The sequence below is a fragment of the Lissotriton vulgaris genome, chromosome 9, assembly GCF_964263255.1.
Source record: "Lissotriton vulgaris chromosome 9, aLisVul1.2, whole genome shotgun sequence".
Taxonomy (NCBI): Eukaryota; Metazoa; Chordata; class Amphibia; order Caudata; family Salamandridae; genus Lissotriton; species Lissotriton vulgaris.
Genome location: NC_141697.1, coordinates 1,055,398,705 through 1,055,417,699, shown reverse-complemented (window position 1 = coordinate 1,055,417,699; position 18,995 = coordinate 1,055,398,705). Strand labels below are relative to the sequence as shown.

General features: G+C 46.9%; 1 protein-coding gene across 2 annotated transcripts in view; it reads right to left on the bottom strand.

The window, feature by feature from the left end:
• Positions 1-18,995, bottom strand: part of HDAC11 (histone deacetylase 11) — a 274,240-nt gene that overhangs the window by 19,043 nt on the left and 236,202 nt on the right. Inside the window, exon 10 of one of the 2 annotated variants that reach the window (XM_086939011.1) lies at positions 960-1,171. In XM_086939011.1, coding sequence (XP_086795137.1) covers positions 960-1,171 — 212 coding nt within the window. The remainder of the gene's footprint in view (positions 1-959; positions 1,172-18,995) is intronic. The other variant, XM_086939010.1, reaches the window with a different exon arrangement.

The window sequence follows — 18,995 nt, the reverse complement described above, 5'->3', positions numbered from 1 at the left end:
TGTTCCCATCTCATATGTTCTTATCTTATGCACAATGTCATCTATAGACACTTAATAGACATATGTATAATAAACATGTAATACCTCAGCAACTATGATGTTATAAAAGACTAAACATAGATGGCCAGATTCACAAAACTCTTTTCCCTATCTGCCATTTTGTGTATGACTGAAGTGACTAAGAGAATGTTTGTGTGGGCCAAATTGGTATGTCTGTGCAAAAATTGACTGGTGCACCTGCATCTTGCTCAAGTGCAAAACTTGCGTACCGGGATGTTCAAGGAGGTGTGGCAGGTGCAGATTTCAGCACATCGCTCTCTCAAGTAGAGTTGTACTGTGATCCTTCCATGATTCATGGCCCCTTGCCTAGAACAGGCCAGAACATCCATGCATCCCATACCCTTTAATCCACTGCTCATGGAATACCTGAAAAGGGGAGTACAAATTTGAATCCCAGGAGGTGAAACTGTTAATCTGAGAACTGATATGTGGGTAGAGCGATGGGACCCTGCTTAAACTATCCCTTCCATATCACCATGCCACTGCGACTTGTTTAAGTCAATGCAGATTAGAGCAGTGGTGCTTAGTTTGTTATGCATTGTGGTTGGACTGAAAATGGAAGTTCAGGATTTGGGTTTGCTGCCCAGTCGTCTTGCTGCCTAGAGGTCAAGATCATGAATTGCGACCTGCCTACCCTGAAACCATGCTAAGACAAAATGGCCTTTGGGATGCAAGTGTAGAGCTTTGTGAATCTGACCAAGGGGGTTCTTACAAAGGTACCACCGTGGGACCACCAAAGCATCGCCCGCCAGACCAGGATTGAACTCCTAATCTGGCGGGTGGTGTGTGGACGGCTTTGGCAGTCTCGCAGTGGGATACTGGCGTGGAGGCCCGCTGCAAGACTACTAAAGTTGTAATAAGGCCCTAAGAACTTTTCAGAAGTGCAATCATGCACTTACTACAACCTTGAAATCATCTTCTCCAGCTCGGTATTTTGCGCTTCATGGGTTGCACAAGCCTTGTCAATCAGCCCCACACTGTGCAGATGAAGGATGGAATCGGCAATAACCCGAGCTGTCCGTTTCTGATAGCCTCCAGATGTCACCATTAAGATTGGAATCTTGTGACGTTTGGCCGTCTCGAAAACTATTTCATCCCTTTTGATAACTCCCTGTACATTTTAAAAAAACAAAAAAGGCATTTAAACAAATAAACATCACATAACCATAGCTTAATTTAACACCATGCATGTTATATTTCATATTCTCTATTCACAACACAAAAGATTAATATGATGAAATTTCAAAAAAGCTACCTATTCAAAACCATGTGTACAATAACACTGTGGGTCATTTTGAGTGTGGCATAGCTGTAACAACCCAAGGTACCCCACTAGGTACAAATGGCAGAGCCTCAATAGGCTCTGCTGTCAAAAAACCTTTGGCCCATGGTAGTGCCACAGTAGGGCCAACAGTTAGTGTACATTGGAATGGCATCCCTAATTGTACCAGCCCTAATTCTACCAGCCCTTCCAACACACAACATACCTTTTCCTGCACAGTACCATCATGCCCAGAATGGTTAGGCGGGACAAACAATCAATGCCCCCCAAGCATTGGGAGAAAATGCTTTCCAGAAATAAAGTCTCACTTTTGGTGTTTCTTTCTAAATGTAAACCTAATATCAACCTCTCACACTTGCTTCCTAATGATTGAGCAAGTGGTGGTAAGATTCTCAGTCGCACTGGCAGACAGACTTGCTGCTCACCCAACTCTAAATTAGCCCCTCAAGCTGTGAACAGTTGCATTAATAATACAAAAATGGCTTTTATTCTGGGTTGTGTATCGTTTCCACATAGTGAGACAAAGGAAAACTAGGTGTGAGGGGAGAGGGTCTTACTGACAGGATGGATGGGAGTACTGCCTCCTACCCCATGTACACTTCTGCCCTTGCCTTGGTCACTCTGGACAGTTTGGAGCCAGGCACAGGGGACAGAACTGACCAGTTTGGGGGAGGGGGGGGGGGGGGGGGGTCATGGATTTCCCACAAAGACTGACACCAGGTAAAAAAATGGAAACTTCACGTGCGATCAGGAATTGTACAACTGTTATGTCCTGTACACCTCATTCCACTGTTTACATTGTTCAACTCTATTGTGAGAGCATGGCAGGATAGCCTCCAGATGTTTTAGCTATGTCATGTCATATTCAGGTACCAGCTTTGTACGTTCAGATTTTGTACAATGGGTGATGAGCATGTTTATTAAAAAGAATAAAACATTTTAAAAAATTGAACCTTCAGAACCACTCATCAGAACATTCCTGGATCTGAGAAAGATTCAGAGGAGGGATTGACGTGCAGCCGGAAGGACTGCCTTGCTGTCTAAAGAAGGAAGATTTGCAGTGTTTGCTTTGCTCCCACGCTGCCAAAAGGGACTCTAAGGGTCAGCCAGCTGACCTCCTGTGTGAGCTACAGGGACTCATCAAGCCTCCACAGGCCTCCCTGCAACCGCCCAGTGTTAGAACTGGGGGTCTCTAGTTGGCAGAGGTAGGTACCACTGGCCAAATAGGGACCCTTGCTTCTAGTCAGGATAAGGAGAAAACCCTCTGAGATAACCCCTGCTAACTCTCTAGGTAGCTTGGCACGAGCAGTCAAGGCTAATGAGAAGGCATGTGTAAAGTATTTGTACCAACACTCACAGTAACACAGTGAAAACACCACAAACTGACTCTACAACAGTTTAGAAAAATAAAGGTATTTATTCTAAACTACACAAGACCAAAACAACAAAAATCCAACATACACAGTTCAAGAATAGGGTTTCAAAAGAGTTCTTAAGGTTGCGATAAAATAATCCACAGATGCGTGAAAAGTTCACAGTTGCGTCACGTTTAGCCAACAGTACCTTTAGTTGCGACAAAGTTCCAAAAGCATAAGCTGGTGCGGTGGAAAACAAGCGATGCGTTGCTCCTGAAACCTTGGGGAGGCGATTGCGGCAGCCACGCTGCAGCAGCGGGCGTGTTGCGACGAATCCGGTCTGTATGGGGAGGAAGGCCACTTGTATGGATTCAGGTGCGTAGGTTCTGTAGGAAGTTTGTTCTCGCAAAGGCACGATGCGACGATCTTTGGTGTTGCGACGATCTCTGGGGCGACGATGCGCGGACCAGCGGGGATCTGCTTTCTCGCAGCTCTTCGATGCGATGGCTTCGGTGATGACACTCGCAGCGACGTGATGCGGTCCGCAAGCAGGCGGTGCGGCGATCTCACCCAGCGACGACAGGCTCTGCGACGACACTCGCAGCGACGTTAGACTTTCCGCACCGATCGGGTGCGTCCCGCAAATGAAGGATGCGACGGCTCTGGCAGCAGCAACAGGCGCTGCGACAATCTCGGCCCTCGCACTGCCGGGGATGCGCTCCGCAGCGAGCGATGGGATAACTTTTCTGTAGCAAAGTTCTTTAAACCTTGATTTCCAGCTTCCCAGCACAGTACAACTTCCAGAGGCACCACACATGGGCCACGCACTCCAGAAAGGACAGAACTCTCTCAGTAGAGCTCAGGGGAAGCTGGGGGTGAAGTCCTTTTGTTCCTGGTACTTCAGAACAGCGAGTCAGCTCTTCTCAGGCCCTTGGAGATTCCTTCAAGCAAGGGGACACAGCACAAAGCAAAGTCCTTCCCCTCTCCTTGGCAGACAAGCAACAGCTGGGCAATCCAGCAGAGCAACAGCTGGACAATCTTCCTTCTTCAGTTTCAGCTTTCTCCTTGGCAGAGGTTCCTTCTAGATTCCATGATGATCTAATTTTCTGTTGTCAGGGGTCCTGTACTTATACCCCTAAAAGTCTTTGTTCTCTTTGTGCAAGTGGGCCCTGAGCCCGGTTTGAACCAGTTCTGGGTGTTTCTTGAGCACTTTGTTTTCCTGGCTTCTCCTTTCCTTTCAGCATGAGGGGCAGGGTCGTCAGTCGCCCAAGACGGTGGTGGAGCCAGCATTGTGGAAGGCAGGCACAGCCTGTTCAGGCCCAGGTGCTATCTCCTCCCACCACTGAAGTTGCAAATGCAGTCATTCAGCCTAGGGCTGATTCAGCCAGCCTCCTGGGGAATCCCTAGCCCCTGTCCCTCTCAAACCAGACAGTCAATACACAAACAGGCCAAATCACACTGGAAGGTTAGAAAAGAGAACAGCAACTTTCTAAAAGTGCTGTTCTCAAACACAGGATTCAAAAACAACCTTTCCTAAAAGATGTGTTTTTAAATTCTGAGTTAAGGGATACTAGACTCTTATGTCCTATCTTGTTCCTATGGGAAGATATGCTGGTAGCCACTGTAGCCAGCATCCCCCATGTTAACCTATAGAGCAAGACAGCCTTACAATAGTGAAAAACGAAAATGGCTGTAATTCACTACCAGAGCATGTCACCTGCACCAGTACATGCTCTACCTTTCACATACATTGCACCCTGCCCAGGGGGGTACCTTGGGCCTTCCATAGGGGTGACCAATGTGCACAAAAAAGGATGGGTTAGACCTGGGCAGTGGGGACACTGACCAGGAGGACATGGCAGTTCACAGACTGCACACAGGCACTGCGGTGACAGGCCTGAAACACCATTTTGGGGCTACTCATGTGGGTGGCACAATCAGTGCTGCAGGCCCACTAGCAGCATTTGCCATCACCAGCCCTGGCACACCCAGTGCACTCTACTGGGGACTTCTTGGTGAGACAAATATGCCAATCATGTATATCCAATCATCATAACAATTTACACAGGGAGCACTTACACTCTGGCACTGATCAGCGGTGGCAGAGAGTCCAAAGCATCTAAACCAGCAAAGACAAAATACAGCACAGCATCAAAAATACAGGAGGTATAGGCCAAAAAGACAGGGAAAACCACGCCAAAAATGCCAGGTCTAACACCCAGCTTATCAGCACCAACTTGCATGACCCTTGCTGCTGTCCTCTGCTGCAATGAGTCCTGATCCCCAAGAGGTATCCCCTAGGTCCTCAGTGGGAATTCCTCCTCAAGAAAAAGTTAAAATTCTAAGGTTTGAGCTCCTCACAACTACAAAGTGACTTTTTCGCACTGAGAATGGCCCATGCATCACAACTGCCAACTTGACGCTTCAGCGAACCTGCTATTCGTGTCGAAAGTGACCATCCATGACGACTGGAAAAGCAAGATCTGCCCTTTGCGCTGACAGTGACTGTCTGCGTCAACCATCATATAGCTCCAGCGTCGCCTGGCTCTTTGTGCTAAAACAACAACTGTGTGTAGTGCTTGAACCGCTCCTCATGCCCAAAGCCTCCTTATGGCCCCTCCAACGAGAACAGAACACTTTGCACTATACTTTAGAGGGTAACACTTCAGCTGGACTAACTAGATTCCTGTACCGACGCCACTCCACCAGGAGCATTCAGCCTGAACTTGTGATTTCCCCTCAGTCTAGTGTGACCAGATACCGATGAGTGGCATTTTGTGCTTCTTGCCACTATTTTCATCAAAAACGTTTTGAATTAATATCTCCGGTTCTACTGATTGGATTGTTTTAGTTTTGGTGTCAGTTTATTTATTACCATTTATTTACTCTATTTTTCTAAATTGGTTAGGGATTGTTCTTGTGTTGTGTTTTCACTTTATTACTGATTGTGTGCTGCATACTTTACATGTTGCCTCTATGTTAAGCCTGACTCCTTTGTGTAAAGCTACCAGAGAGTTAAGCAAAGGTTAATTTAGTGTCTTTTGTGGTTAACCCAGACAAAGATTGTGTACATTGTAGGAATGGAGCCTCCAACCCTATCAACAAACAACCCAATTTCTTACACTCGCACAACGGATTTAATGATATCCATAAAATACCTACAAATGGATGTAACACAAAAAGGAAAGAACAGACAAAGTGCTCTGTCAAGTGATACAGGAAACTTAGAGGCAACTTTAATGAACTGGAGGGCATATACTAGTGAATGAGGTGGCAAGTAGAAATGTACAACAAGGGGGTATAGCTCAACAACCAACCAGGAAATGGGAGACCGCTTGCTGCTTCAAAATGTAAATGCAGAGGAAAGGAAATATTGTCTCTAGAGAAAGGTGGAAACACTCATTTGGTCTGTGCTGGTAGAGTAAACTAAATGAAAAAAATAATCCGCACTGTAGGTGTTAGACCTGACACCCTTGGCGTGGTTTTTCCCCATCTGTTTGCCTCTGACTCATGTATTTTTGATGCTGTGCTGGATTTCGTTTTTGCTGGTTTAGATGCTTTGGACCCTCTGCCACTGCTGACGAGTGTCAGAGGGTAAGTGCTCCCTCTGTAAATTGTCATATTGATTGGGTATACCTGATTGGCATATTTGTATCACCATGAAGTCCCTAGTAAAGTGCACTGTGTGTGCCAGGGCTGGTGATGACAGATGCTACTAGTGGGCTTGCAGCGCAGATTGCGCCACCCACATGAGTAGCTCTAAAATGGTGTCTCAGGCCTGCCAGCGCAGGGCCTGTGTGCAGTCAGTGGACTGCCATGTCCGCCTGGCCAGTGTCCCCACTGGGTGAGCCTAACCCTTCCCTGTCTGTGCACATCAGCCACCCCTATGGAAGGCTCAAGGTACCCCCTGGGCAGGGTGCAGTGTATGGATAAGGTAGAGCATGTACTAGTGCAGGTAACATTCTCTGGTAGTGAGCAGCAGCCCTTTTGTGTGCTCACTGCTGTAAGGCTGTCTTGCTCCATAGAGTAACATGGGGGAGGCTGGTCCCATTGGATCCCAGCCTATCTTCCCATAGGAACAAGATGGGACATAAGTGAAAGATATCCCTGAACTCAGAATTTAATGACACATCTTTTAGTGAAGGTTGTTTTTAGATCCTGGGGTTGAGAATAGTACTTTTAGAAAGTGACTGTTCTTTTGTCTAAACCTTTCTGTGTGCCTGGGCCTGTGTGTGGAATGCCTGTGTGACAGGAGCTGCAGGGCCCCGGAGGGGGTTGGAGTCAGCCCAGGGGTGAAAGGCAACATCTGTTGCCAGGGAAGGGGGAGGAAGAAGCGCCTGATAGTGCTGGGCTGTGTCTGCCTGACCACCGTGCTGGCTAACTCCCCTGCCGGGCCACTGTCACCTCTGGCCCTGAAGCTGACAGGAAGAAGAACACCAGAAACATTCCAGTGCCCAGAGCCCCCTTGCACAAAGACTTCAAAGGACTTCAAAGGCTTTTTGGGGTATAAGGGAAGGACCCCTGACTACGGAAGATTAGATTCTAAGATTCTACAATCAAGCGGAACCTCTGCCAGAAGAAGGACTGCTGAAGGAGCTGATGGAAGATTGCCTTGCTGTGTGCTCTAAGGGCTGACCTATCCTGCTATCCAACTGAAGGAGAGGCGAAGAAAGGGACTTTGCTGTGAGCTGTGACCCTGCCTGCTTGAAACTGCTAAGACTTTGCTGTGTGCTGTGTCTGCAACCTGAATCTCCAAGGGCCTGAGAAGAGCTGGCTCCCTGTCTGCAACCCAGGAACATAACGGTTGCCCAAGGCTACAAGAATCTGCTGTGCCCCCCCCCGAAGCTGCTGTGTGGCGAGGAGATCGTGAAACCGTGTGGTTTGCCGCTTAGCGCATTGGCTGCTCTCTACTGCTTGAGAGCGCCGCGCTGACCCAGCCTGCTGCGTGGCCAAGATCGACGTGTTCATCGACACGTGTGTGGGGCAGAACGGAGACCTTTGAGCCTCTCCAGCGCAAGGAGCGCTGTACAACAATTGCTGGCCGTGTCACCGTCGCAGCCCGGGGTCAGTAACCCCCGTTGAAGTGTCCCAAATCTTCCCAGTGGCTGCGTGCTAAAGATCGAGCCCGCCGCGCTCTGATAGGGTGAGAGGGCCGAGCCCCCTCACCAGAGCCGCGACGGGATTGGCTGAGCCTGCGGAGCGTCATCGGCGAGGCCGCGCTACCATTGGTTGGCGGCCTCGTGTTCAGAGGGGCTCGTCGCCGGAGACGCGACAGGATTGGCTGCCTCCGCTGAAGCTGCGGGAGGTGCCGAAGAGTTGCCGTGATCACCGCCGGGACCGGGGAGACTGACCTGACCTCGCCGAGGGATTCGAAAAGCGTCCCGCACCCCGGGCCTGCCGTCCCGCACAAGGTGAGCATCACCTCCTCCCCCGCCGCTCGTTGGATTGTCGAGAGCGGGCGGGAGGGGAAAGGGGACCGGCCGGGGCGAGGACGAGAGAGATCTGCACGGCGCGGTGCGCCCGGAGCCTGAGAACGAGTGAGGCTGTCCCGGGGGGGGGGAAGAAAGAGTCCCTGGGCCTCGCGGTGAGGCGCATCTACAGCGCTGAAGGCCCATTGCTTTAGGGGCTGATTCTCTGGCATATTTCAAACGCTGGCATTGTTTTCTTTGCTCGTTTTGAGAGTGTTCCAATTATAAATCAGTGGCTATATTTTCTTACCTACTGATTAAAGAGACTAGAGACTTGAGATTGATTTGATAAAGAACTTCCTATTAATAAGTGCAACCATTAAGAATTAAGTGCAACCTTTACCTGAAGAAGTAATAATCGTGCAACTGCTTGATTTACCTTGCTGAAACTAGATAAAGTTATATATTTTTATAAAATATACTTACCTGTGTGGTCTCAGTTTGTGGTGGATTGGGGATTATTGTTGTGTTAAGTGCAAATGTTATCCACATTGCCTCTGTTTAGCCTAGACTGCTCGCGCCATGCTACCTAGAGGGTGAGCAGGGGTTATCTCAGAGGGTTATTCCTTCACCCTGACTAGAAGCAAGGGTCCCTACTTGGTCTAAGGTACTTACCTCTGCCAACTAGAGACCCCCAGTTCTAACAGTAGGGATGAGGAAAAAGGAGACACATGCCTCTATAGACACACTGGGGGAACTGCACTCATATGTCCTGAAAGAAAACTGAAATTCTGAGAACATTCCGGGCTCAAAAGAATTTTGAACTACAAGGATTAAAAATCCTCCTCCTTCATGACCTCTCTGAGATGACCCTCAACCATAGGAAAATAAGCAGATATTAGATGATGTGATACAGGACCCGCTTCAATATCAAAAGGTGTGTTTGGACTTATATTTTCAACTGCAAGCAAGGCAACACTCAATTTAGTGGTGAAGATAAAATATGAACACTGAAACTGGAAGACCCAGGGCAAGTCAAACCAAAAAGATTGTACAAGATGAATAGGTGATTGACAATATCTGAACAGCTTCTTAAATTCCCTAGGTGTTGGAAGAAGAAAATGTTTCTTACTTTCAGTAACAATCTTTCTGGTGGATACTCTTTATACCTGCAGTTTCCTTACCTTTCGAATATTCTCAAACACCAGATTAGATCTGGAAACTTTGAGGTAGCTTCCCTATGCTAGTAGATGGTGCTGGCTCCATTTTGGCACTGGATGTAGCGCAGCTTTGATGTCACTGGAGCCATACAGCTCCACCCTGCCATAGTTTGTTGTCCTTTTTTCTGAGCTATTTGAAGCAGAGACAAGGACACTATCAGATGAAATGCAAATATGAAATGGAGCAAAACTAAATTGGAACCTTATTCATTTTCAGAAGCCTCTGACCATCTTTCAGAAGGGGAAGAAAGGTGGGATCAATGAGGAATCTTCAAGGAGATAGAATATCCACAAGAAAGATTCCTACTGAAGGTAAGTAACTTTTTCAACTGATTAATAATTCTACCTGGAGATTCCTCACCTTTCGAATAGACAGCACAGAAGCAACCTCTCCCACACTGCGAGTATGAAGGAGTGATCGGACATGGAAATCCAGCAGCACAGAACAGGCAAAATGACCACTCTTTCTCACTTCCAAATTCAAGCAATAGTGTTTCGTAAAAGTGTGGAGGAACGCTCACGTCCTCGCGAGGCAAATGCCACAGGATGTTGAAGCCGCCTTCACTCTGGTGGAACAAGCATGGTTACTTCTGGTGCTTCATTCTTAGCAGAAGTATACTAGATTTTACTTCAGTAAATGATTCACTGCGTAAATGGTCCCCTTCAAGATCACCTCCTTTCTTGCTACCTAATTATCCTACAAAGAGCTGGTCATCATTTTATTGATTTATGTTAGTGTTTTATAGAGCGCAAACTTGACCCGTGAGGCTATCAGAGCGATTTACACGGTATACAGAGGTGAACAAACAAAAGCCTAAAGTACAGAAATATACAAAAAGGTTGGCGAGGGGCAGTGGTGCTGGGAACATAGGTGACACAAGTGTATGGTTACAGTTATAATTAGAATCAGTAAAAACAAAAGCCCCACATTTTCTCGGCGGGGTGAATTGGTGATCTGAGGAAGGAGCGATAGTCTTAGATTTCTTCAAGCACACTGTGGTGGTTGAGGGAAGGCCTTAGACGAGGATTTACCATGAGGAAAGTTTTGGTCTCCTTCTTGAAACGAGCTAGAGAAGGGATTCTTCTGATGGCGGGTGGGAAAGAGTTCCAAATTCTTGGTGCTGCCCCGGAGAAAGCCCTATTGTAGGTTCTTTTTTTCTGAAAACGGGCAGGTTGGAGCAAGAGGTTTCTACCGGACCTGGAGTTCCTGCTTCCTCCAGATACCACTAGTTTCTGTGCCAGATAAGCAGGGGAGTTTGCGTATAGAGCCTTGTGTGTAAGGCATGCCAGTTTCAGATGCATTCTAGCCTCTAGAGGGAGTCAGTTCAGCGCTTTCATATGTGGAGAGATTTCCTAGTGCCGGTGAGTAGTCTGGCGGCCGCGTTGAGGCAGGCTTTTAGAGGTGCCAAGGAGAACTTGGGTAATCTCGTGAGGGTGGAACATTCATATTCCAGTCTAGAGAGGACTAGTGTTTGGACTGCCATTTTTAAGTCAGGAGCATCGATGAAAGGATTCAGCTTCCACAGGTAGCTCAGGTGGAATCTGGCTGATTTAGCCATCGAGTAAATGTGGTCTCGCATGTTCAGGTTACAGTCGAGGATTATGCCCAGCGATTTGTCAGAGTCCACAATGGTCGGTGGGCAGTTTAAGGCTGTGATGTCATCAGAACTGACCTCTTTTATCAGGTGATTGTATTAACAGACTTCCCTATGAGGGTTCACCCGATGTAACCTATCCTCCACTTAGGTCTGATAGGGCAGACGGAAAAAATGGTAAGAGAAATGGACTGCACCATTTGGAATGGGATTAACAGCTGTTAGAAATGGGTGTCTCTAATTGGGCAAGGTAGGTACATTTGTCCAAGTAGGGACCCTTGATTCTAGTCAGGGTAAGGGGGATACTCACTTTGGATAACCCTTGCTCACCTACTTTTTAGCTTGGCATGAGCAGACAGGCTTATCCCAAAGGCAGAGTGTAAAGTATATGTACTCAAAACACACAGAAATACAGTGCAAACACCACAAATGGACACCACAGCAGTTTAGAAAAATAAGGTATCTTTATCTAATCAAAACGACCAAAATAAGAAAAATCCAACATACAGGTAGTAAAATATGACTTTTGAACAATTATATCAAAAACATGACTTGCAGCAAACAAATAGCTCCAGCTGGGGCTATTACAACGCTGTGACAGGCAATAATCCATAGTACAGGGCCGACTTCGAAGTGCACAATGTCGGCCACGGAGTCGCACGGACCTCCAAACAACAGTACCGTGGAACTAAGTCTTTGGACAATGCATGGTGTCGTGGAGGTGAGGCGTCGGTACAGAGGTCGAGGCCGGCTGCCAAGCTGCCACGGGGGAGGCAAGACGTCGTGTCCATGAGAAGGCGACCTGTCGAGTCCAGGACTGGGGAAGTCAGTTGTGTCGGCAGTGAGGCGTCGCGGAGGTGAGGCAATGTGAAGTCGAAGACTCGTGGAGCCACCCTCAGGGGTTATCGGCTCTACGATAATGGGATGCAGGTACTGGCGGTGACAGCGCCGGTGTGAGTGCTGGCATCGGGAAGGCAGAGAGCTACAGGCATCGGCAGGTGTCAGAGCTGCGGTTCAGGTGGGGTGGTGCCTCGTGCACTTCACCAAAGGTGCCCCAGGCCTCAGTGTATGTCACAGCTTCACAGCTTCTTTTAGGTTTCTTCCAGCTCCCAAAACTGGAATAGGCCCATCCTGGCAGGTCAGAACTCCTAGCAATGGAGTTCAGGGGAGCCGGTGGTCAAGTCCCTGAGACTTCAGATCAGGAGGCCACCACACACAAGCCCTTGGAGATACTTCTTTAAGCAGGTTTCTCAGCAAAGTTCCAGTCTTTGTCTTTCCTTGGCAGAAGCAGCAACTGCAGACCAGCCCCACACAGCACACATCAATGAGGCAGTACTCCTCCTCACAGCTCTCCAGCCCTTCTCCTTGGCAAAGGTTCCTCTTAAGTCCAGAAGTGATCTAAAGTTCTGGGGTCTGGGACCCAATATTTATACCACATTTTCCTTTTTTCTATTCTGGCAGAAAGTTTCTTAGCTTTGTCCAAACCAGTTGCTGGTCCAGCTGCTTGGCAGGAGGTTGCGGTAGCATTGTGCACACAGGGCCTATTCAGGTGCAAGGGAAACTCCTCCCACCACGCTAAATGCAGTCCAGGTCAATTCATATCAGCTCTGAGTCACCCAGGAAAGGTAGGGCACACCTCAATTGGCTGTCTACAGTGAATGCATATCACAGCCCCTGTCACTCCAAAACCAGACAGTCAATACACAAAACAGCAGGGGCACACAGAATGGTTAGAAAAGAAAATGCCTACTTTATAAAAGTCTCTACGTAAAGGGGTGCGATCCAATAAGGCTAAATCTAAGGGGAGGGATCAATATAGATATACAACATCTATGTAAAACCCCATGTGGCCATCAATACACATACCATATAAATAACACAGCGTACACTTGAATCTAGTATGTTCGAGTATTTATCATGTTTCTTGTTTTATATGCTTATTTTTATCTAAATATTTCATTTTATTACATGAGTATCTAATGCCCTGATGATAACCTCATAAAAAAAGTTTAAGCGTACAACCACAAGTATAAAGGTCGAAACGCATTGGCATTTATCTTGGGGAAGAAGATGGAGGAACTTCTCTACGTATATTCAACTTTATCATGTGGTGATATTTGAAAAACTTTATCCAGGACCTAAACTAAAGTAATGTGTCTGGTCTGGGTAGAGAAGTGATTATAGGAATGTACCTTCAACCCCATGTGAGAATCGGGGTAATACATTGATTGTAGTGAGTTAATTTTTGAACTTTACATAAACTCACTGACATAAGGAAGCTCTGTATCTCTTAAATAAATGTTTGAATAACTATATTTTTACTTTTTCATGTATTGTTTGTACTTGTGTTGATATTTTATCATTTGTAGTACATATCGGTATTATTATTAGTACCGAAGACAAAGAGATTGTCATAAAATGAAATATTTAGATAAAAATAAGCGTATACAGTAAGAAACAAGATAAATACTCAAACACACTAGATTCAAGTGTATGCTGTGTTATTTAAATGGTATGTGTATTGATGGCCACATGGCGTTTTACATAGATGTTGTATTCACTTTATAAAAGTGGCATCTTCAAACACACAAATTTAAAAACCATCTTTACTAAAAGATGTGTTATTAAATTCTGAGTTCAGAGAGTCTAAACTCAATTTCTCCATCTTGTCCCAATGGAAAGGTGTACTTGTAAGATGTTACAAAGTAACTCTCATGTTAGCCTAAGGGACAGATAGCCTTTCAATAGTGAATAGCAAAATTGGCAGTATTTCACTATCAGGACATGTCACACACACCTGTACATGTCCTACCTTTCACATTCACTGCACCCTGCCCATGGGGGTACCTTGGGCCTACCTAAGGGGTGTCTTACATGCAAGAAAACGGAAGTTTAGGGCCTGATAAGTGGGTGCTCTTGCCAGGTCGGCATGGCAGTAAAAACTGTGCGCAGACACTGCAGTGCCAGGTCTGAGGTGCATTTGAAAGGCTACTTGTGTGGGTGGGACAATCAGTGTGGCAGCCCATTAGTAGCATTTGACTTACAGGCCCTGGGCACACTCAGTGCACTTTACTAGGGGCTTACCAGTAAATCAAATATGCCAATCATGGATAACCAATCATGATAGCAATTTACACAGGGAGCACTTGCACTTTGACACTGATCAGCAGTGACAAAGTGCTCAAAGCAACAAAGCCAGCAAAAATGAAATCCAGCACAGCATCAAAAATACAGGCGGTAGAGGCAAAACGTCAGGGGAAACCACGTCAAGGATGCCAAGTCTAACACCAACTTAGGAAATTAAGCAGCTTTAATCCAAAGGACCAAGTTCGGAGGAACAGGTGAAGGCTGGTTCGACACAGCGCACATGCATCTGGATGACACATCGCCCTAAAGTGATGCCCATTAAAATAAATGCATTTTTTGGGTCAATGCTTTCAACTGACAACTGTATAGAAGTTCAAAAAGGGGCCTCCTCATGAATGTCCGTAACACATTGAGGTTCCATTGGGGAATAACAAAGGATGATGGAGGGACTATGCATGTAAGCCCTTTCAAAAATCTTAAAGCAATTGAGGACAAAAACATGGCTAGTTAGAAAGACAGGTGAACATGGAAAGGGATGCAATACAACCTTTAGCGCCAGCCACCGCACAATCTTTCTGGTATAAAGAAAGAGACAAATGTAACACATCTGACAAGTTTGCCTTCAAGAAATCTATGGTGTCACTTGCACACAAAGCGGTATAAAAGGGGTTGGTGATGGACGGAGCATCTGAAGCAATCAAACACTCACACCCAGTCAACAGATCTGGGTTTAATCCATCACCGTTCTTTAGCCCACTCTGCCACCCCAGTTCAGACATGGCAGTATGCAAATCAGTCTGACCCTGTGCCTCATGGGAACAGTCCAGCCCGAACTGCCAATCCATGCCTTCCCTGGACCGGAAACAAGATTCTGAGGACCGGTTTCTGGCATTTCAGCCATCTTCAGCCCGGCTTGCTTGAATCCAGTGGCAAAGTGAGCAAGGGACTCACGTCTGAGCATACCCTGCCAACTTATGGCGAACAAAGAGGTACAAAAGGGGTTGGTGATGGACGGAGCATCTGAACCAACCAAACACTCACACCCAGTCAACAGATCTGGGTTTAATCCATCACCGTTCTTTAGCCCACTCTGCCACCCCAGTTCAGACATGGCCATATGCAAATCAGTCTGACCCTGTGCCTCATGGGAACAGTCCAGCCCAAACTGCCAAGCCATGCCTTATCTGGACCGGAAACAAGCTTCCGAGGACCGGTTTCTGTCATTACAGCCATCTTCAGCCCGGCTTGCTTGAATCCAGTGGCAACGTGAGCAAGGGATTCAAGTCTGAGCATACCCTGCCACCTTATGGCGAACAAAGCGGTACAAAAGGGGTTGGTGATGGACGGATCATCGGAACCAATCTAACACTCACACCCAGTCAACAGATCTGGGTTTAATCCATCACCGTTCTTTAGCCCACTCTGCCACCCCAGTTCAGACATGGCCATATGCAAATCATTCTGACCCTGTGCCTCATGGGAACAGTCCAGCCCAAACTGCCAAGCCATGCTTTTCCTGGACCAGAAACAAGCTTCCGAGTACCGGTTTCTGGCATTTCAGCCATCTTCAGCCCGGCTTGCTTGAATCCAGTGGCAAAGTGAGCAAGGGTTCTCTCTGCAACAAGATCAAAGGGATCATCAAACGCAACTGGAAAATCTTTAACACAGGCGAACTTGAGATTCAACAAACACGGTTCACGTTTAAACGCACCAGTAATTTACGCGACCAGCTGATCCACACACGTCTCCAACTGAAGAAAAAACCCAATGACAACACGCTATGGAACCTCCCACCAGTGTCTGGGCACTACCCGTGTGGATCGTGCACTTCATGCAACACTACAAGGAACACAAAAACCGTTGAGATGGGGGACTTTATATGGACTCAGAATACCATACCAACTGCAATACTAAGAATTGCATATATCTGATCACATGCCCATGCCAATATATGTGGGCATGACCACGAGACTTGTAAAAACAACGATGAGCGAACACAGAAACACAATACGAAGAGGACGCCAATCGACCAAGATGACCAACCACTTAATCGAGAAGGAACACTCAAGTGAAGAAATGGCATGGACAATTCTGGAGGCAAACCCAACTTGGAGTAACAACTCCCTCCTTAAACGTGAACAACGTTGAGTTCACCGTCTTTGTACACACATATATGGTCTCAATGACGACATACCATGGGCAGAACTATGATAGGCATACTGAGGTCCAGCCACTAATAGTACTACCAGACCTATAGGCAACCCCTAGCCCTTGTACTAGTCACCATCTACGTACACATACACATTATGTCAATAACAACAAAACATGAGCGGATCTGCGATACATGTACTGAGGTTACTGTCTCCCCAGCCAGTATTAATACCCTGAGACTTGCAGGCAATCTTCAGCCTTTTTTATCAATCACTGATGATCCTCGGTGCACTGTGTATTCTGTGACATCTGTTGGGTCTCGAGTCCGCTATCTCACAATCTAAGGATATATCAACACTTGTGAAACACTTTGTATGTCCCCAGGTATTGGGATACTGACAGGCACACGACTCCAAAACAAGCACGGTCCCGCACCCATTACAATGATGCCTGGAGCACTTCCAGTGTCTTTATTTACATAGGGAAACCCGTAGTCATAACAACCACTGCACACCAGGTTCCAAGAATGGATTCCAAGACGCACGCGCACAGAGACGACTACGCATGCGCAGGGAACACTCACTGCTCTCCTGACACATGCGCAGTGCTACGGGCTCTGACGCGGCACCCGGAAGTGACCGCCTCCTCCTTTCCCCGCGAAATAGGGTATATCAGCCGCAACGCCAGCCCTGCACAACAAGATCCGGGCCGGCGTATGGAGGGTAGGTGCACATAAGCACTGGCTGATCAGCAAAAACGTGAGTAAAATAATGTGTGTCTCTGGGGAAATGATGGACTGTCGATAGGACAGCGAACCTCATTAGCGGGAACTCGAGTGTTGCGACCGCATCAATACTTCTGCCCCTGGCCTGTTGCTGGGTTTGATGATGTTGTATAGCAGTGTTTCTGAGAATCAAGGTGAGGGCATCACTTTTCATTTTGTCTTTGTAAGGTGTGCAGTGTTCTGGTGTCTACCCTGTATACTATTTTGCACATTGTGGTTTGTTTGTAGCTGACTTGTGCATTTCATTGGAAATCAGTATGCAATTTGTATTTTCTCATCAGTTGATGTTTCGCTCCTTGCTCAATCGGTGTCGACACTGAGTTAATTATTATTATTATTATTATGGAATTTTGTAAAGCGCATGGTTACGCGCCCCGGCGTGTCCCCGCGCTGAGTGAGAGGTATGAAGTGGCCAGAGCAGGGAGGTTACATCAGTACTGATCGAAAGAGGTGAGTTTTTAGAGCTCTGCGGAACTTGGCCTCAGACGGTTCGAGACGCAGCTCCATCGGAAGCATATTCCAGCTCTTGGCTGCAAGGAGCCTGAGTAAAACCCTAATTCACAACATAACCAGACGTGTGGGTGGGGTCCTAGGCTGATTTCATGAAGACTAGTTCACCCCTGGCACTTGTCAGACGCCTAATTGAAATAACACAACGTGAAAGGGGGGAATGATTGCAAACATCTCAGCCACTGGCCATTAGTCAGGCAGCTTCGCAGTTTATAATTTTTGTGCCCACTGAATCTCTCCAGTGGGAAACAACCATGAGCAAATAAATCTTGCATCTGTTCCAATAGGTATAGTCCAACCAGAAATGCTGCCTTTGAACAGGAACACTAGCACCTCCAAAATGCTTTTAGCTTAGTTGGGCCTCATCAGTGAGGTGAAATTCAATTATTAAGCTTACAAGGAAGGGAGATTGTCGTATTCAGTCAGTGAAGGAAATGTGGGGAATCCAGCACAATCTGCATTTCAGCAACTATATCTAAGCCAGATCTAGGATTTGGCTGACCAAGTGAAATATGCTGAATTTGTTCTGATATAATTTTCCAACATCAGGATACAATTTAACAGTGTCAGCACATCTGTTGACTTTCTGGTTGGAGTAGCAACCTATAGGCAGAGATTGGGCTTTCTAATTTTCCCTTTCAGCTGGACCCAAAACAAAAGCCTTTTTAAAGGGCCATCAGCCCTTCTTTTGTTCAAATATCATCTTGGGGCCTTGGCATTTGTGCCACTTTGCATGCCCCTGGGGCACTTTGGTATTGCAGAAGGTTGCTCAGACGGTTGGCACGTATTGCACCAGCGCTTTCTCAAGAGGGTGTTCCCTCATTTGCATGGGGGTGCGGCCCTATGCAAATGCGGAAATCCTTTTGCCTCTGCGCCAGCTCCGTTTTATAGACACATGCACATAGGCAAAGAAGATCTAAGGAAGCGCACTCACAGTGCGCCATCTGAAAGTTGCCGCACAATCAGAGCCCCCCCCCTACAGCAGCCCTCTAAAGGGGGGGTCCTATGGACCTCCCAAGACATCCCCTTGCAAGTGGTGCAGTCACTCACAGCACCCTCCCGCAAGGGGATCTCTAATCCCCCTCAAAAGTGCAGGCGGGTTGCCGCCTGCACAGTGAAACATAGAGCAGCTTCTTCGAAGCAGCTCCATTTTTCACTTGAATGCACTACCTTCAGGGCAGCATGACTTCGCGGCTGCCCTGGGGGCAGAGCATCTATGCAATAGGGCGCACTTTCCCTTTTTGCACCTGGGCCACCTGTTTTAAGGTGGGCCGGGTGCAAATAGGGAAAGTGCACCCTATACATAAAAGGGCCCCTAGTTGGGAGTCATGAGGAGCTTAACTCCTAGATGCCAATACACTGGAACGAGACAAAAGCACATAGCTTATTACTTCACAAATACTTTACATAAACTATGATCTGGAGGCAAGGTTTTGACTTTGTTCAAGTCCCGTATGTATAAGATGCACTATAAGAATGCCGTGTCTGTGTGTAAGAGTGATTACACAAATGACGACTTAAATGGCATTTACTAATATATTTT